Source organism: Phacochoerus africanus, chromosome 4 (assembly GCF_016906955.1).
Source record: "Phacochoerus africanus isolate WHEZ1 chromosome 4, ROS_Pafr_v1, whole genome shotgun sequence".
Taxonomy (NCBI): Eukaryota; Metazoa; Chordata; class Mammalia; order Artiodactyla; family Suidae; genus Phacochoerus; species Phacochoerus africanus.
Window position 1 is genome coordinate 119,940,705 of NC_062547.1, and position 25,169 is coordinate 119,965,873.

At 37.1% G+C, this 25,169-nt stretch overlaps 1 protein-coding gene across 1 annotated transcript; it reads right to left on the reverse strand.

The window, feature by feature from the left end:
• Positions 1 to 6,321: 6,321 nt before the first annotated feature.
• On the reverse strand, positions 6,322 to 25,150 carry ATG12 (autophagy related 12). The gene is made up of 4 exons (XM_047778458.1): positions 24,702 to 25,150; positions 14,788 to 14,924; positions 8,632 to 8,694; positions 6,322 to 7,714 (listed from the first exon to the last, which is right to left on the reverse strand). The coding sequence occupies exons 1-4, from the start codon at positions 24,862 to 24,864 to the stop codon at positions 7,655 to 7,657; spliced, it is 423 nt and encodes a 140-aa protein (XP_047634414.1). The 5' UTR covers positions 24,865 to 25,150; the 3' UTR covers positions 6,322 to 7,654.
• Positions 25,151 to 25,169: the final 19 nt, after the last annotated feature.

Here is a 25,169-nt window from a genome sequence, read left to right on the forward strand (position 1 = left end):
ACCTCTGTCCACCCCACCCCACCCCCGCCGCCTCTCCCAGAGGCCCCTCTCCACCGCTGTGGTTCGCGACCCTAAGACGCCGACAAGAGGGGTTTGGAGAAGGGGGAACGAAGAGGAAGGAATTAGAAGGAAAGGGACCCTTCCATACAAATGGAGCCTACGAGAGAACAGTGAAGTTTGCAAAGGTTGAGAATGGATTCCACTCCCAAGGATGAAGAGCTACTGTTTGGTCGGTTGAAATCATTGATAATATATTCAGAGGCTAGGTGAAAAAGTCCAAGTCTTTTTTAAAAATTTGAATGGGCTGTACTGAAACTAATTTGACAAGGGAGACGTGGGTCTAGAGCAAGACTAGTGAAACAAATAGAAGGCCAGATATTCTTTTTGGTGTTTAAAATAAAACATTATCTTAAAAATAACATATTCAGTGAAAACACTGATGTTTCAAGTAATGGTTCAAAGAAATGCTGTAATTTGAGTTCTAATTATACTTCAATTCTAGGGGTGTGCTTGCAGGAGCCTCCTGGTAATACACACAAGGAGGGCATTTCTATGTAGTGGACAGAACATAGCAACAAGCTTTGAGAATAACACAAATTAAGCATGAATGAAAATAAGAAAAAAGGGAGAGAAGAAATGCTAGGATAGCTTCCTTCTTTCTTGCTATAAAAAGATTCTGGGTAAAGATCTAAGCTTTTGGAAGACTGACCTGTTTTTTCTAGACTTTGTTTCAATTTTCAAGATATGTATGTGTATAAACATGTATGTACATGAATTTACTTGTGCCACCTGGTCTTAAACATCCCTAGTTAAACTGATTACACTATAAGTACTCTAACGATGTTATTAGGAAGTAAAAATGACACCTCAATCACCATTGTTCAAAAAGGGTTACAGGCAGAAAGCACTCAAGGCCAAAGATGTGGTTAAATAAAGAATTATGGGACAAAGTAACTTGTACCCTTTTCATCATTTATTCAAAATTTTTTTTATCAGTGTTTTCTACTAGAGTCTCTAAATCAGTTCATTTCAGCTCTTAATCCATGAATATTTGGAATGAACAAAATCAAATAAGTTTAATTTTTCTGCATTTCATACTAGACTACACTCTTGAAATTTTTCAGACAATTCTTTTTCTTTCTCTGGCTCCTCGTGACAGAGACCAAAAGGATCTTTGCTAATGTAGCCATATTCACACATTCATGGTGACTGCCTCTAAATCCTTGCCCAAACTCACATTTTCATTGACTCCTTGTATGTGGATGTCTCCCTCATCTCCCATGGTGAAAGCCATCGCTAACGCCTTTTGGTACCTCAAATGAAATACACTGAGTTTAAAACGCCTTTCAGACATGTTTTCTATTTCCATAATGAGGCTACCCAAGCTCAAGAACCTTACTCTGCCTACTCTTTCCTGGATCATTCTCAAGCCCTTTTAACCAATAATTAAATTTCTGAAATCTCCAGAATTATCTTTTGTTTTCCCACTTTTCTATCCCTACTGCTACTCCGCTTGCTCAAGCTTCTATTCCAATTTTGAGTGGATTACTGTGCTGGCATCCTAAACTGGATTTCGTGATTCCAGGTGTTCCCAGTGCAAATCCTTTATTCATACCCACTAAAATTATTCTTAAGCATGGACCAATGGTGTTGTTTCCTTGTCAGAAACTTTCAATAACTCTTATTTTCTACTCACTAGGCTGTAAATCTAGCATTTAAATTCTCCATGTTTTGGCTCTACATTACCTTTTTCATCTTTTTCTTCATTACCAAATGTCTTCCAGCCAGACTGTGTTAGTTACTACTTCTTGTGGTTATCAAATCCATTCTTTCGCTCAAGCTTTTGTTTCTGCCTAGATGCTAGAAAGACATTTCGGTATGTCCAAATCCTACCTTAAGGTCTTGGCTCAAATGCTTTTCTCTGATGCAAGTTATATCCCCTCCTGAACAACTAGGTTAGTAATCAATATCTTTCATACAGGACGTCACAGCAGGTATTATAGTTACTTATGTGAATTATCTTGACAGTGAGAATTTTTGGGAAAGGCTCTATTTACATTTTATTTTTCTATCACCCCTCTATGCCTAGCAGAGTGTCTTGCAGATGCATGAATGGTGATTTAAGTAAAAGCACATGGTAATTGGCTAGAGTCATTCAACTGCTAGTTTTTAAGGATCCCTGGGGTTGTGAGTTCAAATCAAGCAAAGATCTATTTTCTCTCTCTCTCTCTTTTTGGTTTCTCTGCAAAGAACACTCATATTCTTCCCCAAAGAAGCACACACTGTAACCTAACTACTGTCCCCCCGCCCGCCATTCCACCCACAACCCCAGCCGAAAAAAAGTGAGTGAGTGACATTACAGGCTTCATCAACAAAAGTAGAATACCTAGATACCACTCTTGGGCAATGATCATTCACATTTTATGACAGACATTGTCATGTGGTAGACATCCAGAGAAAGGAATCAGAGGTTCAGAAACACTGATCTATCCATCCATTCAACACATTTTTATAAGGATGTACTAAATGCCGGGCACCACTTATAAAACTTAAGTTTATGCCCTCTGAGGGCTTATGTTCTAATGGGAGGTGGGGGTAGATACACCAGCAATACTTACTTACAGTATACATGGAGAAACAGACAAACAGTACTGTATATACAACATATGACGGAGAAAATCAAAGCAGGGAAGTTAGAGGGTGCTAAGGAGGTGTCATTTTAGAGCGAGTTCAGGGAACACACTTCCTTTGTGAAGTGATAGTTGAGCAGGCACTGGAAGATATTAGCGAGACAGCATTTGCCTTGATGAAGTTTCCATGTAGAAGAAATAGTAAGCTGCAAACAGTCCTGGGATGTGAGCAAGCCTAGTGTTTGAGTGACAACACAGATGAACACAGACCTGGATGGCAAGTTGTGGTCATGGGGACTGCAGATCACACAGGACAATAAAGTGTTTCAATTTTTATTCTGATGTGGGAAGCCACTTGTGGGGTTTGGTCAGAAAGCAGATAAAGGGAAGCCAATTAGCTAGATATTACAATTCTACTGGATGCTAACTGTGGCTTTACCAGACTGGGAGACATGAAAAATGGTTGGACTCTGAACATGTTCTGGTATAGCTGTCAGGGTTTGCCAATAGACTAGAAGTGAGCTGTTAGAGAGGGATCAATAATTACTTAAGCAATTGGAAGGAATGGAATTGCTATAAGATAGAGAAGTCTTGGGAAAACTGGGGTGAGAAGGGGGAAAAGATAAGCCCCAGCGATCTAGATACATACCAGAATTGGGAAGAAAGTGTGTTAAGAGGCAGGGAGGAAGGCCAAAGGGAAGAATTCTATAAAGAATAAACCCACCTCAAAATGGATAGTGCTTTCCTAGTGGCTACCACTAGAAGTAATCAACCCAAGTTTCAGATATATCTACTTCACATGAAGACCTACCACAGCTGTAGCAATGCCAGGCCCTTAACCCACTGTGCCATAGCAGGAACTCATATGAGGACAAAGAAGGAATTATGTGACTTGATTTAAAGATTCTTCTAACTCAAGATTCTAATCACACTCACATACATACATATTTTACCTTTTCTTCATCAGTATAAGAAAACACAGGTATGAGTTCCTTGTCATAGCTCAGTGGTCAACGAACCCGACTAGCATCCATGAGGATATGGGTTCAATCCCTGGCCTTGCTCAGTGGGTTAAGGATCCGGCGTTGCTGTGAGCTGTGGTGTAGGTTGCAGACAAGGCTCTGATCCCGTGTTGCTGTGGCTGTGGCACAGACTGGCGGTTACAGCTCCAATTAGATCCGTATCCTGGGAACCTCCATATGCTGCGGGTGTGGCCCTAAAAAGACAAAACAAAACAAAAAACCCCCACGGGTAAATCTAATATTTGCTATCAACTTTCCATTATTACATATTTAAAATTTCAAGAATTTTTTAAATTCATGCCTGACTATCTCCCAATTAGAGGAATGAAAGTTCCAGAACAGGGATCTTATGTCTTACTCCAATGCTAAGGACATAGAAGGCACTCTATTGGTGAATAAACAAATGCAGATTTAGTTTTAAGGCTTCTGATAGAAATTGCCAAAATGTCACCTAAGAATGTAGTACCCATTCACATTTCATTCACCAAGAATGACAGGACTTACTTCTCCACAATGCTGCCAATACTGGTAATTGTTTTTAACTACTGATACTGTTAAGAAGGGATAATCAGAATTTCATTGTTTTTACTTGTACTTTATATAACTAATGAGGTTCAGCACTTTTCATGCTTTATTAATCATCTATATTTTTATTTTGTGAACTGCATTTTTATGTATTTTGCCCATTTTTCAGATGGCCTTTTTTCTTATCAACTGAAATGAGCTCTTCAATTATTGGACATCAAAACCCTGTCCTATGTTGCAAACCTGATTTCATCTTCTGCCAAACAAAAACTAAAAACACTGAAGTATATGGAATGATTGGTGGAAGGGAATCTGCACTGAAGTATATGGAATGATTGGTGGAAGGGAATCTGCTATATAGCACAGAGAATGCTACCCAATATTCTGTGACAAATTACGTGGGAAAATAATCTGAAACAGAGAATGGATGTCTTTTCCTGTATTACGGAATCACAGCAGAAATTATCACAACACTGTAAATCAACTACACTGCAATACTTTAAAAAATGAAAATAAAAAAATGCAAATTTCCTTTATTGCTGCTTTAATTCATTCTGCAAATCAAATTAAACTTCATAAACTTAACATGTAATAAATTACTGATTATATATGTATAAGGAAATGTACTAAGCATTGTGTGGGTACCACATAAAAAAACACCAAAAAAGTCCTATTTTCAGGTATATTATAATGATGAAAGGGTGCTGAACAAGGCTGTTGTTAAGTGTGTAACTGCTGTAACAGTGGTAGTCTGCTGTGTTCTTATGAGGGAGAGAGTTATATCTTCTCCTTGAGAGATTCAGGTAAGCTTTAAGGAAGTCAAAATATGCATTAGGAACAGAGGTAGGAGTTGAAGGGGTGGAGGTATAAGTACATTTTCAGCATGAGCATGTAGGAAACATAAAAAAACACAAGGCATAATCAGGGAATAGTGAATAATCCAGTGTGGGTTGAACAATTTTGAAGGAAAAAGATATTTGTAAGCTAAAGCTATTCAACTGGTTTCTGAATACTTTCCTTCCACTATGTGGTCTGTAGCTGAATTCTTTAGTGCCTTACCAAGTATATTATAATCCTTGGAAAATGAAGCAGAAGCTGCACAAGATTTTCATTTTCACTTGCACTTTCCCCCTTTGGGTTACACACAACTAAAATGTCTGACTAATGCTATATAAGCTAAAGCATAGTCTGCACTTCTCTTTGTTTTCTAATCTTATCAGAGTAGATGATATTTAAGGCCCCTTCAGGCTTAAAACTTCTAGAAAATTATAGATTCCAGGAAGTATTCAATCGTATTTTGATTACAGATAAACATTCTTTGCTTGTCTTATAGCCTAAATATGGGGGAACTCATTGTCAAGTCCTTGGCATAGGCAGCTTCAAGGATGACAGCACAATATTCTAACATTATACACACCCTATATAGTATGGGTCCTATTTGTGCAATTAAGATAAAACATGACATTACTGACACTGAATATAAACACGGAAAACTTAAAATATAACCTGAAGGTTTAGGGTTCCTTCTTCCCCCACTGCTCCAGCTCAATTACAACTAAGACAGTTTAAATCAGACATTTGCAAAAACATTCTGTGAATTGTGTTTTAGGTTCCTGCTACTCAATAACTTAATGGAGGCTCTAGGCTTACAAGTAAATGCTGCAAAGCTGACACAGGAAAATTATTTCTTTGGGTAAAGATTAAGAAATAATATGAATACGGTTTGAAAGTATAAAGCACTATATATTCTTAAAGGTTATGAGGGAAAAAAGCAAATATACATATTTAGCTAACCTCAGATTTAATAAATTAATACTTTAGATAAAAAAACAGTTGACACTAATTCAAACTCAAGTAGCTTTGACTGTTGAGGTATGTAAATATGCTATCATTTGAAACTTTAGCAGCAAACAAATATATGCATAGGTTAAACACATTTTTGCTATTTGTTAAATATCTATGCATGTAGATAAATATACTCACATCCTTCAATAAACTGTAAACCAGAGAACAGATCTTTCCCATACTCAACTTATTTGACCTGAAAGTAAATACTTTCCAGATTTCAATATATATACTAATTTCTTACCTAGTTTTACAAAGTAAGTTTACACAATTTAAACCTGTATTATTTCAGGGCTAAATACTTGCGGTATTAATTTATTAAACAGAGACACAGGTATAAGGGGACTTAGGAATTCATTCTTGGGCAGAAAATGAGAATTGAACAGTGATTTCATCACCTTAAAATGAGTTGCTCCTTAGCACCCCCTAATGATAATGTACGGCAGATCATTAACCCTAAAGTACATTCTGGGACTTAACGGATATAAGTATAGTTCAAAGTCCTTTGACAAAATCATACCATTCTCATTACCTTTGAAAATAAACACTTAGAATTCTTGTACACATTAGATCTTATTTGAACATTCCACTCAATTTATGGATTTTTTTAAATGTTGCATTACAAAAATGATACAGAATAAAAAAAATTAAACCTTACTTAAAGCAATTATTAGTTTAATAGCATCAGTAAAAATGGTACTTTCAATCATGGCATGAAATACACATAAAATCTAGCTACTTTCCAATTATTCCTTGGGCATTTTCAAGTTGAAAAATATATAAAACCGAGAGATGCTGCCAAATTTACTCATAGAGTGCTTTTGACACTGCACAAGTAAGAGAGAGAATAATAACACAGTTATAATCCCTGGGACTCAACAATCATTAAATGAAAGGACTGAAAAGAGCTGGATGACTCATCTGCCCAGAATTTATAAAATTCCGTCTGTTTCCCACTAAAACAAACCTAAACCACATATTTTCTTTAAAGCAGTCTTCCATTGTGTCAGCATATGTACCCTCTTGGCTAGGTGTTTCTTAGAAATTAGCAGGAATAGCTATTATCTTCTGGCAAACATGTAAAACCGAACTGCCTAGCTCTTTCTACCAGCTAGGTTGCCCTCTGCTGGCCTAAGTAAGGCAATAAAGCCAGTAATGTAGATAGAAAAGTAAATGCGAAAAGACGTATCCCATACCTCAAATAAAATGAATTTCCCTGAATAAGTCCCCAAAGAAAACTTTAGTAAGTTGACTTTTATAGTGAAGGGAAAAAAAAATCAGCAGGAATGCTAATTTTATGAGTAAACAATTTCAGTCATTTTGAGAAGTGGTAATAAAAGCAGCTTTACATAATCTTAGTCTCCTTTTTTAATACCTTGGAGGCAGCTCTGAAGCAATAGCTGTAGTAATGGGTATACTCTAATGTCAACCTTTTATGATGATTTGTGTAGTAACACAAATTACATTTTTGTAGGTCCATCTACTCTGTGGATTTTTTAAAATGTATAAACATGGGTCACAGCAGATACATGCTGAATAGATTACATCTATGTCTCTTGCCATGAGATCAAAACTGTTCAGAGCTGCTTCCTTTGTGTAGATTTAAGTTAGTGAGATCTGTTCCTCTGTAGTTCATCCCCAAGCCTGAGATTTGCAGTAATGCAGGACCAGTTTACCATCACTGCCAAAACACTACGAAAAGAAAAAAGGCAATATATTAAACTCAATTTTTGTTATTCTTAGATGCGAATAAGAAAAAAAAGTTACATGCATCATAAATATCCTCATACATGGACATGTAACTTATCTATAAGGCTATTTATTTCAACAGATGCAAGCTGGCTACTGTACGCATAACAGTTATCATAAATGTTCAATAAAACTTGTCTCCACCTTAGACATGAATAGGCACACATATTTTAATCTTGTCCCTTCTCTGTATCTGACTATAATATACATACTATTTTCTAGTAGTAGAGTTTTAAGAATGCTGAATAAAGTCATTCTTCCACAGTCTCCTTTTCAATTTCATGTAAGGAGATCTGGATTACTGATTACATTAAAAATGTAGAGACTAAATGCAGGTAAGAAAGGAGACCTTACTTTCTGGTCATATTTCACGGTCATCTTCTGTGTTATTCATTCCTTAATTCTTTAATTCCTGTATAATTAGTTGAGATCCAACTACATTCAAGGTGTTAGAGATATAACAGAGAACAAGAAATTAATCTCTCTTGATAATTAAAAATGGCTTATCATCTCTTAAAATGATGTGAATTAAGGATCATACTCTACACAGATGAGAATGTTTCATTAAGAATATAAAGCAGGAGTTCCTGCTGTGGCTCACTAGTTAACGAATCCGACTGGGGACCATGAGGTTGAGGGTTTGATTCCTGGCCTCACTCAGTGGGTTAAGGATCTGGCATTGCCGAGAGCTGTGGTGTAGGTCGAAGACAAGGCTCGGATCTCGAGTTGCTGTGGCTGTGGTATAGGCCGGCAGCTACAGCTCTCATTAGACTCCTAGCCTGGGAACCTCCATATGCTACAGGTGCAGCCCTAGAAAAAGACAAAAAAAAAAAAAAGAATATAAAGCAGTAATGTTTTACCTCATAGAGGGTTCCAACTTCCTGGTCTGGAGAGGGGGCAAAGGACTGATTCACATAAATAAACTACAAGAAAGAAAAAATTCATGGTGATTCATTTTTAATGGTATTCAGGTTAATCTGCATTTTTTTTTGGTTCCCAATCAGCCAGCTATTTCAAATTCTTTGTCTTCAGAATTGAAACTTTCCCTAAACTCCTTCTAATTCTTATAGTCAACTAATTAGATCTTTACATGAGCACGTCTTCTCCCTGAATGAATAAGATAATTTTTGCTTCAAAATTTTGTAGCTAAGAAACTTTCGCTTTCAAATAGCTTTTAAAGGTTTATCCAATAAATGACATTATTAAAAATATTAATTTTCTCACTTACTCATAAAGACATAATTTCTATCAAAATTCTACACACCAGCTCCAAGGCAAAAAATCTAATTAACTGAGATAGACGGTGCATTTTTCTTGAGTAAATGACATCTATGGTTTGATTTTTTTTGACCATTTACTAACTTTGAAAACTTTTGAATGTATTAAACTTCAGGCTGAATATGACCACTGTGAAGTTCCTTGCAGAAAAAGGAAATAGAAAAAATTGAAACCTAATGATCTTATAATCTGGTTCTTAATTTAAAGGGTTCATTGTTCAATGTTTCAGTTTAGTACGTTTCTATTAAAACATTTTTGAGTACATAAAAAATTCTTAAAGATATTGAAACAAAACATCAGAGTATCAAATTGGCTTTTGATAGTTTTAAGAAAACAAAACATTAGTTTCCTTCTTAGAATTTGAAATTTCCTTCAAATCATACTTTCAAGTATTTGTTCCTTTGCTTTGGTTTTCTTCAGGGACGCCTGTTATCTGTGTTTACTGTGGTATCTGTTCATATTCAATATTTGTCACTTTCTCTCAAATTCTTCTTACTTTGCATTTCTCCCCACCCTCCCATCCACCATCCCTGGGCCTAAGCAATCAAACGCTTCAGGTTAAAGTTTAAAACATTTTTGTAAATTAAAAAATTTTGTACAATTTTTAAAGATGACTTTCCATTTACAGTTATATTACAAAATAGTGCTTATATTTGCCATGTTGTACAATACACCCTTGAGCCTATTTTATACACAACAGTCTGTACCCCCCCACTCACCTATCCCTATATGCCCCCTCAACACACTGGTAACCACTAGATTGTACCTGTAAGTCTGCTTTTTTGCTACATTCACTAGCCTGTTGTATTTTTTAGATTCCAAAAATAAGTGCTATCAGGCAGTATTTGTCTCTGTTTGACTCATTTCACTTAGCATGATGCCTCCCGAGTCCATTGATGTTGCTACAAATGGCAAAATTTCCTTCTTTTTTTTGTGGCTGAGTAGAATTCCATTGCATGTATATGTATGTGTTCTATTTATCTGCTGAGGGACACTTAGGATGCTTCCATATCTTGGCAGTTACAAATAATGCTATGAACATTGGGGAGCATGTATCTTTTCAAATTAGTGTTTTTGTTTTATTCGGATATATACCCAAGAGTGGAACTGCTGGGTCATATGGTAGTTCTATTTTTAGTTTTTTGAGAAACCTCCATACTGTTTTCCAGAGTGGCTGCACCAATTTACATCTCTACCAATTGTGTACAGGGATTCCCTTTTCTACACATCCTTGTCAGCATTTGTTATTTGTGGGTTTTTTTTTTTGTTTGTTTGCTTTTTAGTCTTTTTAGGGCAGCACCACGAGGCATATCAAGGTTCCCAGGCTAGGGGTCAAATCAGAGCTGTAGCTGCTGGCCTATGCCACAGCCATAGCAACGCCAGATCTGAGCTGTGTCTGTGACCTACACCACAGCTCATGGCAACGCTGGATCTATAACCCACTGAGCAAGGCCAGGGATCGAACGTGAATCCGCATGGATACTAGTCAGATTAATTTCCACTAAGCCACGACTGGAACTCCTATTTGTGTTCTTTTCGATGATAGCCATTCTGACAGGTGTAAGGCGCTATCTCATTTTGGTTTTGATCTGCATTTCCCTGATGATTAACAACACTGAGCATCTTTTCATGTGCCTGTTGGCCATCTGCATTTCCTCTTGGAAAAATGTCCTTCCAGTTCTTATGCCAATTTTTAAATTTGTTTTTGTATTTCATTGTATGAGCTATTTATATATGGTAGATGTTAATCCCTGACTGGTCATATCATTTGCAAATATATTTTCCCATTCAGTAGGTTTTTTTTTTTTTTTTTCATTTTGTGGATAGTTTCCTTTGCTATGCATAAGTTTATATGTTTGATTAGGTCCCACTTGTTTATTTTTGCTTCTATTTCCTTTAGGAGACAGTTCTGAAAAAAAGATTACTGAAATTTACGTCAAAGAGTGTTCTGCCTATGTTTTCTCTTATGAGTTTTCTAGGATCTGGTCTTATGTTTAGGTTTTCATCCATTTTGAGTTTATTTTTACATATGGTTTAGAGAATGTTCTAATTCCATTTTTTTTTTGCATGTAGGTATCCAGTTTTCCCAGCATTATTTATTGAAAAGACTTTTTTTTTTTTCTAATTATTCTTCCCTCCTTATTGTAGATTAACTGATCACAGATGTATGGGTTTATTTCTGGACTCTATCCCATTCCACTGAGTTATGTTAGTTTCTGCACTGGTACCACAGTGTTTTGATGACTGTAGCTTTGTAACATAGCCTGAAATCAGGGAGTGTGATGTGATTCTTTCAGCTCCATTCTTCTTTCTCAAGAAAGAAGACTGTTTTGCTTTTTGGGGTCTTTTCTGTTTCCAAACAAATGTAAAAAGTTTTTGTTCTAGTTCTGTGAAAAATGTCATTGGTAATTTAATAGGGATTGCAATGAATCTGAATGTTGTCTTGGTGGTATGACCATTTTAACAATATAGATTATTCCAATCCAAGATGATGGTATATCTTTCCATCTGTTTGTATCATCTTTCACTGTTATGTAGTTTTTGCAGTACAGGTCTTTTCCCTCCATAGGTAGCCTTATTCCTAGTTTTTTTTTTTTTTTCCAAAAAAAAAAAAGTTCTTTTTTTCTTTCTCTAATTTTCTTCAGGCACTATCTGCTGTTTATTTGCTCTGACATTCCTTCTCGTTTAGTCTCCATTTCTGAAATAACTTTTTATTTATAATGTTTTTTCCTCAGCTCTGCCACTTCATTTGAGTTTATTACTGCTGGTTTGTTGTCTTTTATCATTTTCTTGCTGCTTTTGAAACTTGTTTTGATATAATGTTAGTTATTGAGCTGTCACACAAGCACATTTTTCTGACATGCTTTCATTGTCTTTACAGATGTTATGTTGTTTTCTTATATCATTGTGCAGGATTTGACCTTGATACTTCTCTGCTGCTTGCTTTTACATGAAATTAGTTTACTTCAGCTTTTAGAACGAGGTGGGTTAGTGCAGTTTTTCTAGCTCCACAAAGCGCCCTCCTCTTGTTTTTTTTTTTTTTTGGCATAGTGTCGTACAATATGGAGGCCCGCTCTCTGAGTTTTCCAGGTTGTTTGCCTCCATTTTGATCTTGTCCTTCTCTTCCTTTCTCAAGTTTCTGCTCTGCTTAAATGTGTTTCCTTCACTTGTGGAAGTTCCTCCTTGGTGTGGGATCTTGTCTTGGAAGGGAGCCTTACTAAATCTATTTAGAGAGATCTCAGGGGATAGACTGCTCCAGTCCCTTCAGTTCTCTTTACTGAAGATATAATGTAATCACCCGCTATTGGAGAGAATCAAACCCTTTCAAATTTCAGCTACTTTCTGAAATTGGCTCACTGCACTTTCCACTGAATACCTCTTAGCTATTTTCAGATTCTCCCTTTCTCACTGCTGTCAGATGCTGATCCTACTCCTTGCTTCTTTCAGGAAATTTGTAGATAGCCCGCAGATCCATGCGATCCTCAACAACTTGCATCTTAGGTTCATGAGGATACTCTTGTCATCTAAGTTTTGTTATATGCATAGTGACCATGGGTTTTTGGTCTGGCTATCTAGCTCTGTGTTTTTGTAGGAATCCATGCCTTCTGACAAAACTGCTATCATCCCAGAATCTCCAGCATGACTTCTCCTTTTGACACTTATTTTACGAAAATAATGTAGGGTACAACTCTATGAAGCCAGAAGACAGGAGTTCTAGTTTAATCTAGAAAAGTGACAAAACAACTCTACTTTTGTTTATGTTTCCTATTGCTTAAATGAGAAGGGATAATCAAATTCCCTACAAAGTTTAAGTTTATACCATATGAAACTGCAGTTTTTACAGGTTAAAATGATTGATTGATGGCTATTTTACGTGGCTAAACCTAATATATATTGATATCAATCAAGTTCTTTCAGATTACTGAATATAGGCAATACAAAATGTCAACATTCTAACATTAACATAAAACAGCATTGTTTCGTTTCTTCAACCTGCAAGTTTCTACAAGTAATGCATTAATTACTTGGAATTCCTCTGGTTTCATACTTCACTAACTCTTCACACTCTATTCTTAGTAGAGATAACCTCTATTCATTTCTCTTAAGTGTATGTCCTTATTCCAACTTTTCCATTTAGACTGGGATTCTAGGCAAGGTCCTCTACTCTTGAAGTTTTAGCTACTATCTGAAAATGGATGACACTATAATCTGGTTTATCTCTGAAATTCAGTTAAATTCTATATAGTACTCTGCTAAAATAGATGATTTTCTCACTCTGAGTAATAATAAACAAATATGCTCACCTGCAAAAGTCAAAAATCCCCAACACTTTCCCCTTACAACTTCCTTTGGAGGAATTCCTGGCTCTAGGCTATCCTTTCTTGCCTCAAATATCTCCTAGTGATTAATCTATCTTGCATTTAATTCTGTACCTATGACATGACCCACTTGTGAAAGCTACATTGCAGCCAAAATCTTAGATCAGAGTAGCTTCTTTCTCTTCACTGACAAAAATAAATTCCAACACATCCCACCATAATAACTAGTTCATTCATTTTACCAGTTCTCATTCCTGTTTTCACAGGCAACTATATCTCTCCCCAATGCTTATACATAATTTTATTTAAAAAATACTAACTGATTCTTCAATACCTATTCACTCATACAATATATGTGTTAACACTGACCAAGACTGTGATCTGAAGATAAAGGCATTTAATATATTAATATAACATGATAAAACATCAAATACACTTAAGACATTTAAACTTCTGTAGTCAAATGCCAAGTTAAAAACAAGTGGCATTTAAAATTTTAATCCTTCCAACTTATCACGAAATGTTTAACACGTACTGTAGTATGAAGTAAGTACAAGTGACTCCTGAACAATGAGGTTGGGGAACCTACCCTCTGTACAGTTAAAAATCAAGGCAGATTAACCAAGTGAGCATCATGTAGTATAGTACTATTGTATGTATCTCTTGAAAAAAATCCATGTATAAGTGGACTGGCACAGTTCTAACTCATGTTGTTCAAGGATTAACTATATAACTCTTAGTTCTTTCACAACACATGGCAAAGGTATATTGCTTACCTTGAGGAGAATGGAAAGGAAGCAGCATTGATACTAACAAATAAAGAAAACCCTAAAACTTTCAATACCAATATTTGATGATAAATCTTACTACATGGGCATTTAGTGACTTTTTGAGGAAAACAACCAATACAACAGGTTAAAAAAAAATATCCGTTCACACTGGAAAAGCAAATCTAAAATTCATTTCACTTTAGGGTTCCCATAAAATCCTTCAATAAATCACAAAAATTCCCCTAACAAATAAAAGAACATTACTGAAGTAACATGTGACTTCATATGTATTTCTACATACAATAGTTATTCAATGTTGCCTAGGAACTACAGTTCCCTCTCTGTAACCATGGGTTCTGCATCCTCCTTGAGATTCACCCAAATGTTATGGAAAATATTTGAGGAAAAATAAATTTCAGGAAGTTCCAAAAAACAAATCTGTAATTTACATTGTATTAGGTATGCTAAGTGATCAAAACATGATTTAAAGTATATGAGAGGATGTGTACATATTATACGCAAATATGCCATTTTATATAAGGAAGCTGAGCATCTGCAGAGAATGGTCCCAGAATCAACCCCCCTCAGATACTGAGACACAAATGCACTATTAGTTTTTGTAGGGAAATGATCACCATTGATTTCATACCAACTGTTCTGAAGCCACAAGTTTAAGAAACTTTTTGATGAAGTCAATGAGTCCTTGGATGGTTCGGGTTCGCTCTACAGCCCATTTCTTTGTTTTCATTATAGGTGTGTCTCCCACAGCCTTTAGTAGGATGTCAACTGTAAAAGAGAAACAAACAAAAAACAAAAACCAAACAGAAACAGTTGACGCTAGCCAAACAGGAGTTAGGGGCATCAACCTCCATGCAGTTGAAAATCCAGCTATAAATTTGCAGTCAGGCCCGTGCACCTGCAGATTCAACCAATAATGGATTGTGTAGTATTCTTGTATGAGTTTATTAAAAAAAAAAATCCACATGTAAGTTCAAACCCATATAGTTCAATGGTCAACTGTACTACAAGTACACTAAAATGTCTAAAAAGAATGCAATATAAAAAACTTCAGAAACTTAAACCTTCACTCAACATTTAGTTTACATCTTTATAATACTGGAGGTGTGGCCAAGATGAACACACGAGATATGAAAAGATTCACTTAGAAGGATCTCACTTTCATTGAAATATTTACTTTCTTTAAAAAAAAAACAAAATAAAACCTGGTAAACCTAAATATCCAACAAAGATTCTTAAAGGGAACAGGTTAAATAAAGGATATTATACTTTATGATAGAATTTATATATTGTAGTAAAGACAAAGAGCACACACTCAAACTTCTTTGGTTCAAGATCCTGGCTCTGCATTTGCTAGGGATATACACATATATCTAGATAAGCTACTTAATCTCTCTGTGCCACAGTTTCTCCATATGTAAATTGAGAATAACAGTACCTACTTCATAAGATTATTATAAAGATTAAGTGAAACATATGTTAGATGTTTAGAATAGTGAGAGTTGCCATTTTGGCTCACAGTAACAAACCTGACTAGAATCCATGAGAATGTGGGTTCGATCCCTGGCCCTGCTCAATGGGTTAGGGATCTGGCATTGCTATGAGCTGTGGTGCAGGTCACAGATGGGGTTTGGACTGGAGTTGCTGTGGCTGTGGTGTAGGTCGGCAGTGGTAGCTCCAATTTGGTCCCCTAGCCAGGAACTTCCATTTGCTGTGAGTGAGCCCCCCCCAAAAAGTGTTTATAATAGTACCAAATCACAACTCACTTATTAAAGCTTAAGATTTATAAGCTGCCACTAAAGGAATACATTATAAAAGCATACTTAACAGTACAAAAAAGTTATCAAAAGGTACTAACTATAAAACAGTATATGATCTTAATTTCATCGAAAACATCACGAGCACATGTTCACCTAAGTGTGGAATATACACCAAAATGCTTTTTCTCAGTAGGGACATTATAGGTGGTTATAATTTTATTTTACTTGTGTTTTTTGTAACTGCCACGTTTTCTACAGTAAAATACAGTAAATAAAGGAAAACAACAAAAATCATTAAGAGGAAAATACAAGAACCAAAGGCCAGAAAGCTTTCAAAGAAATTAAAGGTTTCAATAATTCAAAATACAAAGATGCGAACACAAAGACTATGGTTTTATCTTCTGAAGTTACTTTGCTTAAAAAAGTTAAGTTTTGAACAAAGAATTAGGAAATATAAAGAACCACCAAACAGAATTAAAGAAAAATTGAAATAAAAAATACACTTGGGGAGTTCCCATCGTGGCGCAGTGGTTAGTGAATCCGACTAGGAACCATGAGGTTGTGGGTTTGGTCCCTGCCCTTGCTCAGTGGGTTGACCATCCGGCGTTGCCCTGAGCTTGTGGTGCAGGTTGCAGACCCGGCTCGGATCACACGTTGCTGTGGCTCTGGTGTAGGCTGGTGGCTATGGCTCCGATTAGACCCCTAGCCTGGGAAACTCCATATGCCGCGGGAGCGGCCCAAGAAATAGCAAAAAGCCAAAAAAAAAATGCACTTGGAGTGCCCATGTGGCTCAGGGTGTTAAAAACTCAATGTTGTCTCTATGAGGATGTGAGTGTGCTCCCTGGCATTGTCCAGTGGGTTAAGGCTTCAGTGTTGCCACAAGCTAAGGTGTAGGTTGAAGATGCTGCTCCAGCCTGGTGTTGCCATGGCTATCTCTTAGGCCTCAGCTGGAGCTCTGATTTTACTCCTACTGGGAACTTCCAAATGCTGCAAGTCTGGTTGTTAAAAACAAAAAACAAAAAACAAAAACCCAACCAACCAACCAAAAGACACTAGAAGGAATCAAGAGTAGACTAAATTCAGCAGAAGAACAGATCAGTGAAATGGAAGACAGAACAGTGGAAACATAAAAAGAAAAAAGAACGAAATGAACCAAGGACAGTTTAAGAGACCTCTGGAATAACACTAAGCACACTCAACATTCACATTACAGGGGTCCCAGAAAGAGAAGAAAGATAGAAAGGGCCTGAGAAGATATCTAAAGAAATAATAGCTGAAAACTTCCCTAACTTGAGTTTGGAAACAGTCACCCAAGTCCAGGAAGTGCAGGGAATTCCATACAGATTAACCCAGAGAGGAATACAAGACAGTATAATCAAAATAACAAAAATGAAAAATAAAGGGAGAATATTAAAAGCAACAAGGGAAAAGCAACAAATAACATGCAAAGGAACTCCCATAAAGCTGCAAACCAGAAGGGAGTGACACAATACACTTGAAGTAATGAGAGAGAAAAACCTATAACCAAGGATACAACACCTGGCAAGGCTCTTGCTCAGATCTGATGGAGAACTCAAAATCTTTATAGATAAGCAAAAACTGAAAGATTTTAGCACCACCAAACCAGCTTTGCAACAAAGCTAAAGGAACTTCTCTAATCAGAAAAGGAAGAAAATTACAACATGGTGAAGTTCACTGGTAAAGTTAAACATAGAATAAAAGTAAGAAATTGCCCAAGCACAAAGCGAGTAGATGTTAAAAGATAAAGTAGTAAAATCATTTCTATCAACAATAAGCAATGAAGGGATACAAAAACAATTAAATGTAAAATAAAATTATCAAAAAGTAATCATGAGAGGAGGAGAGTACAAATGGAGGGTACTTAAAATGCATTTGAAATTAAGAGATCAGTAATTTAAAACAAGCATGTATATATAAGCACATACACTGCTATACACAAATCTCATGGTAAATGCCAAATAAAAATCTATAATAGACACATATGCACACATACACACAGAATCCAAACATGCTAAAGATAGTCAGCAAACCGTAAGAGAACAAAAAGGGGGGAAAGACCTACAAAGACAAATCCAAAACAGTTAAAATTGCAATACTGATAATTATCTTAAATGTAAACGGACTAAATGCTCCAATCAAAAGACATAGACTGAATGGATACAAAAATAGGACCTGTAGAGGAGTTCCCGTTGTGGCGCAGTGGTTAACGAATCCAACTAGGAACCATGAGGTTGCGGGTTCGGTCCCTGCCCTTGCTCAGTGGGTTAAGGATCTGGCGTTGCTGTGAGCTGTGGTGTAGGTTGCAGACGCGGCTCGGATCCCACGTTGCTGTGGCTCTGGCGTAGGCTGGTGGCTACAGCTCCGATTCGACCCCTAGCCTGGGAACCTCCATATGCCATGGGATCATCCCTAGAAATGGCAAAACAAACAAACAAACCTGTATATATGCTGTCCACAAGAGACTCACTTCAGGTCTAAAGACTCAGAATGAAAATGGAAAGAAGGAAAAAAGTATTCCATACAAATGGAAATCAAAAGAAAGTTGGAGTAGCAATATTTAGACAAAATAAACTTTAAAATAAAGACTGCCACAAGAGATAAAGAAGGACACTTATATAATGATAAGAAGATAAATCCAAGAAGATGACATGACAATTATAAATATATATGCATCCAACATTGGAGTACACATACATATGTTCTTAACAGACTAACACATTAATAGTGGGGGACTTTAACATCCCACTTACATCAACGGACAGATCAGGCAGACAGAAAAAAGAACAATCTCAAATAACCTAATCTCCCAGCTCAAGCTACTAGACAAAGAACAAACAAAACCCAAAGTTAGCAGAAGGAAGGAAACCAAAAAGATCAGAGCAGAAATAAATGAAATAGAGACAAATAGAAAAGATTAATGAAACGAAAAGCTAGTTCTTTGAAAAAATTAACAAAATCAATAAACCCTAAGCTAGATTCATTAAGAAACAAAAAGAGAGGACTAAAATCAATACAATCAGAAATGAGAAAAGAGAAGTTACAAATGATACAACAGAAATACAAAGGATCCTAAGAGCAACTATACGCCAATAAATTGGACAACCTGGAAAAATTCTTAGGTGCATTCTCCCAAATCCAAACCAGAAAGAAACAGAAAATAAGAACAGACCAATTACCATTGCTGAAGAAATTAGTAATTTTAAAAACTCCAACAAGCAAAAGTCCAGGACTAGATGGTTTCATTGGTGAATTTTATCAGAGAAGAGATAACACCTATCCTTATGAAACTATTCCAAAAAACTGCAGAGGAAGGAACACTTTCGAACTCATTCTATGAGGTCACCTTGACCCAGATACCAAAACCAGACAAAGATTATCACAAAAAAAGAAAATTACAGGCCAGTATCATTGATGAACATAGATGCAAAAATACTCAATGAAATACTAGCAAACAAACTCCAACAATATATTAAAAGGCTCGCAGGCCACGATTGAGTGGGATTTATCCCAGGGATGCAAGGATTTTCCAATATCTGCAATCAATGTATACACCACATTAACAAACTGAAGAATAAAAAAAATCTGATTATCTCAACAGATGCAAAAAAAAAAAAGCTTTTGATAAATTCAACATCTATTTATGATAAAAACTCTACAGAAAGTGGGCAGGAGTTCTCATCATGGCTCAGAGGGTTAAGAACCCAACACGGTATCCATGAGGATGTGGGGCTGATCCCTCATCTTGCTCAGTGGGTTAAGGATCTGGCGTTGCCAAAAGCTGTGGCACAGGTCCCAGATGTGGCCTGGATCTGGTGTTGCTGTGCTTGCGGCCTAGCCCTCAGGTGAAGCTCCACCCCTAGGTTAGGCATGTCTATATGCCACAGATGCAGCCGAAAAGAAAAGGGAAGAAGAGAAAAGAGGGCATAAAAGTAATAGAGTCAACATAATAAAGGCCAAATATGACAAACCCAGTTAACATCATACTCAACAGTGAAAAGCTAAAAGTATTCTTTCTAAGATCAGGAACAAGACAAGGATGCCCATTTTCACTACTTTCACTCAACATAGTTTTGGAAGTCCTAGACACAGCAATGAGAGGAAAAAAAAGTAATAAAAGGAATCTAAATTGGAAAAGTAATAAAAGGAATCTAAATTGGAAAAGAAGTCTGTCATTGTTTGCAGATGACATGACGCTATACAGAGAAAATCCTAAAGATACTGCCAGAACACCCCTAGAGCTCATCAATGGATTGAGAAAAGTTGCTGGATACAAAATATACAGAAAGCTGTTGCATTCTGATACACTAACAACAAAATATCAGAAAGTGTAATTTAGGAAATAATCCCATACCACAGCATGAAAAAGAATAAAATGCCTAGGAACAAACATACCTAAGGAGAAAAAAGACCTGTACTCCAAAAACTGTAAGACACTGAAAGATGACACAAACAGAAAAATATACCATGATCTCAGATTGGAATAATCTATAATGTTAAAATGACCATACTACCAAGACAATCTTCAGATTCATTGCGATCCCTATTAAATTACCAGTAACAGGAGTTCCCTTTGTGGCTCAGTGGTTAACAAACCCAACTAGGACCCATGAGGATGTGGGTTCAATTCCTGGCCTTGCTCAGTGGGTTAAGGATCTGGTGTTGCCATTAGCTGTAGTGTAGGTTGCAGATGTGGTTTGGATCCTGTGTTGCTGTGCTGTGGTTGTGGCGTAGGCAGGCAGCTGTAGCTCTGATTGGACCCCTAGCCTGGGAACTTCCATATGCCTCAGGTGTGCCCCCGCCCCCCCCCCCCCCCCCCCGCCAAAAATCACCAGTGACATTTTTCACAGAACTAGATCAAAATCTTTTTTACATTTGTATGGAAACAAAAGACCCCCAACAGCCAAAACACTCCTGGGAGAGAAGAACAGCTGGAGGAATCATGCTCTCTCATTTCAGACTATACCACAAAGCTACAGTCATCAAAAACGGTATGGTACCAGCACAAAAACAAACACATAGATCAATGGAATAGGAGAGTCCAAAAATAAACTTATACATCTATGGCCAATTAATCTATAACAAAGGAGGGAAGAATATACATTGGAGAAAAGACAGTATTTTCAATAAACAGTGCTGGGAAAACTGGACAGCTACATGCTAAAGAATAAAATTACAACATTCTCTAACATCATACATAAAAATAAACTCAAAATGGATTAAAGATCTAAACATAAGACCAGATACTATAAAAACTCCTAGAGGAAAACACAGTCAGGACACTCTTTGACACAAACTGAAGCAGTATTTTTTCAGACCCATCACCTAGAATAATGGAAATAAAAGCAAAAATAAACATGTGGGACCAAATTAAACTTAATAGCTTTTGCACAGCAAAGGAAATCAAACACAAAACAAAAAGAAAACCTATGGGAGTTCCCATTGTGGCTCAGCAGGTTAAAACATCAATATCATGTCCATGAGGATGCATGTGGGTTTGATCTCTGGCCTTGTTCAGTGGGTTAAGAATCTGGCATTGCCACAAGCTGCAGTGTAGGTTGCAGATATGGCTCAGATCCACAGTGGCTGTGGCATAAGCCAGCAGCCACAGTTCTGATTCAAATCCTAGCCTGGGAACTTTCATATGCTGCTTGATGCAGCTGTAAAAACTTAAAAAAAAAAAAAAAAAGACAATCTATGGAGTGGGAGAAAATATCTGCAAATGATGCTAATTACAAGACGTTAATTTCCAAAATATACAAACAGCTCAATTAAAAAAAAATCTTATCAAAAAGAGGCAAAAGACCTAAATAGGCATTTCTCCAAAGAAGACTGACAGAGGGCCAACAGGCACATGGAAAAATGATCAATATCACTAATTATGAGAGAAACGCCAGTCAAAACTACAATGAAGTATCACCTCAAATCTATCAGAATGACCATCATTAAAAAAAAAAATCTACAAATAGGAAATCCTGTAGAAAGTATAGAGAAAAAGGAACCCTCCTAAATTGTTGGTGGGAATATAAATTAGTGCAGCCATTATAGACAACAGTAGCATGATTCTTTAAAAAACTAAAAACTGAGTTACCATATGATCCAGCAATCTCACTCCTGGGACAAAACTTTAATTTGAAGATACCTGCACCCCAATGTACTAGCAGCAGTGTTTACAATAGCTGAGGCATGGAAGCAACCTAAATGTCCACTGACAGATGAATGGATGAAGAAAATGTGGAGTGTGTGTATACACACACACACACACACACACACATATATTGGACAATTACTCAGCCATAAAAATGAATAAAATAATGACATCTACAGCAACATGGATGGATCTGGAGATTATTCTATGAAGTGAACTAATACAAAGACAAATATATATTATTCAATGTGGAATTTTAAAAAAAGATACAATTAAACTTATTTACAAAACAACAGAACCACAAAGAAAACAAACTTACGGTCACTAAAGGAGATAGTGGGGAGGGGGAAGATAATTAGGAATTTGGGATTAACATATATACACTTCTAGTAAAGAACATGGGGAACTAAGTACCTTATAATACCTACAAAGAAAAAGAATCTGAAAAAGAATGTCTATCTATCTAAAACTGAAGCACTTTGTTGTATACTTGAAACACAATTCTGTAAATTAACTAATTAAAAAAAAAGATATCCACAATTAAAAGAAACACTGAAAGCAAAAGTGTTCTGCTGCCCTCTAAAGTCAATTCTATTCTATTACATCCTTCCTGTCCCATTCTTTGGTATTAAAAAATCAGGAACCAATGAGGTTACTGAGATCAGTTTATTCAAGTTTACCCCTGGAATGAAGCACCTACAACACATAACATATAGTTATCTTCCTACTAAAGTTTATCTTCCTTCTTCCACTGAGTAATGCTACCCACAGTTACCTAAGGAAAAGAGAAGAACTGGCAGAAAACTAAAGGGATTTTGGTTAATTCGCCTTCCATACCTTCCCCTCCCTGCTCCCTCAGTTCAGTGGGGCTATCAATTGTCAGCTGCAACTGGGCATTCCAAGAAACTTAAGCTGAAAATAATGAGGTGTACTACTGAAGCAAAGGGGGAGAGTTAAAATGTTTAGAGAATGAAAAATATTTATTATAACTCTATTTTTTAACTTCTAAAGGTTACTTGTTCGTGTATCTCAACTGTAGCTACACATCAGACCCAAATGGGGGAACATTTACAAGAACACAGATGTCCACATCAATTAAATCAGAATCCTCTGGAGGTAGCACCTTGACACTGATATGTTCAAAAGCTCCCCCTGGTGATCCTAATGTGCCACCACAACCAGCAAACTTCCTCACCTTCACTAATCTGTAAATTAAACCAAAGGTAGAACATATGAAATATTTAAGGTTTCATCAGAAAAGGTCCTCAAAAAAGGACAATAATTTCAGGGTAGAAATTCAACAACTACAAATAAGTTTTATTTATATCACAGAGCCTAAATGCTCCCAGGAACTAGGAAATGAAAATTTGATGGTTAAAAAACATAAATTGTGCAGACTTAAGGAAACATTCTACATAACTCCAGGCCATATATGGGAGGTGGGTCATTACTTTTAGCCACTGTTTTACACAAAAGCCTTCACGGTCAAGTACATAGTAAGCTGTTGACTAAGACTGCTAGATACTAAGACAAACCCTTTGAAAGTCTGTTCCTGCTTATAGTAAACTGATAGGAAAAAGGGGTAACCACAATCTATAAAATTAAGGGGATTCATTTAAAGAAAGATTCTAGCAGTTAGCCACAGAACTAATCATAGGTTTCTATTTCTCTACTGGTGCATCATGTGGAAATAACTGAACAGATTTCCACCAAATGTAGAGGCAGTGTGATTTAAAAAGGGGACCGTGCTAGGAGAGACAATTATCCTCCCTAGCAGCAGAAAGTGAGGTTGGATGAAAGGGCATGGGATCACTAAGCACAACGTAGGATACCTACACTTTAATAAGACTCTGGTCTGAGAAAGCCTGTCTCATGGCCAGGGTCAACCTCTTTCAACAGGGGATGTTGATTTCCTGCTTTTCTCAGCAACTCTACAGAGTGCCCCATTTAGGAATTTCTGTATTTTACAATGGTGAACTAATTCTCAAGAAATAAAGGCTGAAGACAGCTAGTTCAAGGAATGAAATGATTCATTTACAAGCGTTCCAAAAAGGTGTTTTGCTTTGTTCTGTTTATTTAAAAGAGTGATGCCTATGCCTTTAATTCTCTCTTAGCATTCTTCATACTGGGTAAATCTCCAGTTTTTGGTCCAATTCACACTAACTGATTAAAACACAGCAACCTAATCGGAAGGTGTGGATTTTAATTGATTTACCACTGACCATCCCTATCACCTAAAATCATTACTCAAATTATTACGTTCCTCATTAAGCATCTGGAACTACTGAGGTCCCAATGAGCGCCCACCTTCCGATAGCTCACGGTCTGCCCGATTCAAAGGAAGATGCGAGCACAGCATACTAAATGTTGTGGCACTCATGTGCCAGGCACCACAACCCGAAGGTGCGTCCAGAGATAGCTTCCTGAAAGGCACTCAAGGCAAACGTCTTAAAAGCCGAAAAGTATACTTCCTCTCTCCTGCTCAAAAACCTCGTATTGAGCCGGCCCTGGTCTGGAACCCGCCCTCCTCTAAATTTCATTAGCTGCCATCCCTACTTGAACTGTAAGGAAAGCTTAAGCTTCCTTCTCTGCCCAAAGTGAAACTTCTCTGAAAATTACTTTTTTTCTTGGTGTCACCGGCAGGTTCTTCTGTTCCGGGGGAAACTGAAGCGGAAGAAGGGGGTTCCGGAGTGGCAGTTTCTGGGGAGACCTCCGTAGGTCCATCGCCCTCAGCAGCAGTTGCGGGCGGGAGCTGCAGCGCAGACTCCGGCTCCTCTGCCATCTTGCACCGAGGGAGGTGAGGGCGGAAGTGGTCGCTCCGTGCGCGTCGTGGGCGGGCTTTGAGCTGGTGAGAGTCGCTAGGAAGGCGCCGGAGTAGGCGGGTATCCAAACTACTACGAAAGTCAGTATTGCAGCCTGGTCCCCTATGTCCAACCTGCTGCAGTCTTCTCACCGTTGATAACGCAACTGCTTGCCCCAAGACAACAAATCTCTGGAAATGTTCGGTGAGCAACGGCCCCACGAGCTGCCGAATGCGCAAGCGCCGCTTTGCTTGGCCCTCCGGCCTGAAGCTGTTTCCGCTTCCCT

Excerpts from the sequence above, each read along its gene's own strand:
- ATG12 (XM_047778458.1), bottom strand. The coding sequence starts at position 24,864 with ATGGCAGAGGAGCCGGAGTCTGCGCTGCAGCTCCCGCCCGCAACTGCT. Across the intron at positions 14,925-24,701 it reads CGGTGACACCAAGAAAAAAA|TTGACATCCTACTAAAGGCT; the intron begins GTAATTTTCAGA and ends TCTCTTTTACAG. Across the intron at positions 8,695-14,787 it reads TTGTGGCTTCAGAACAGTTG|TTTATTTATGTGAATCAGTC; the intron begins GTATGAAATCAA and ends TCTTTCTTGTAG.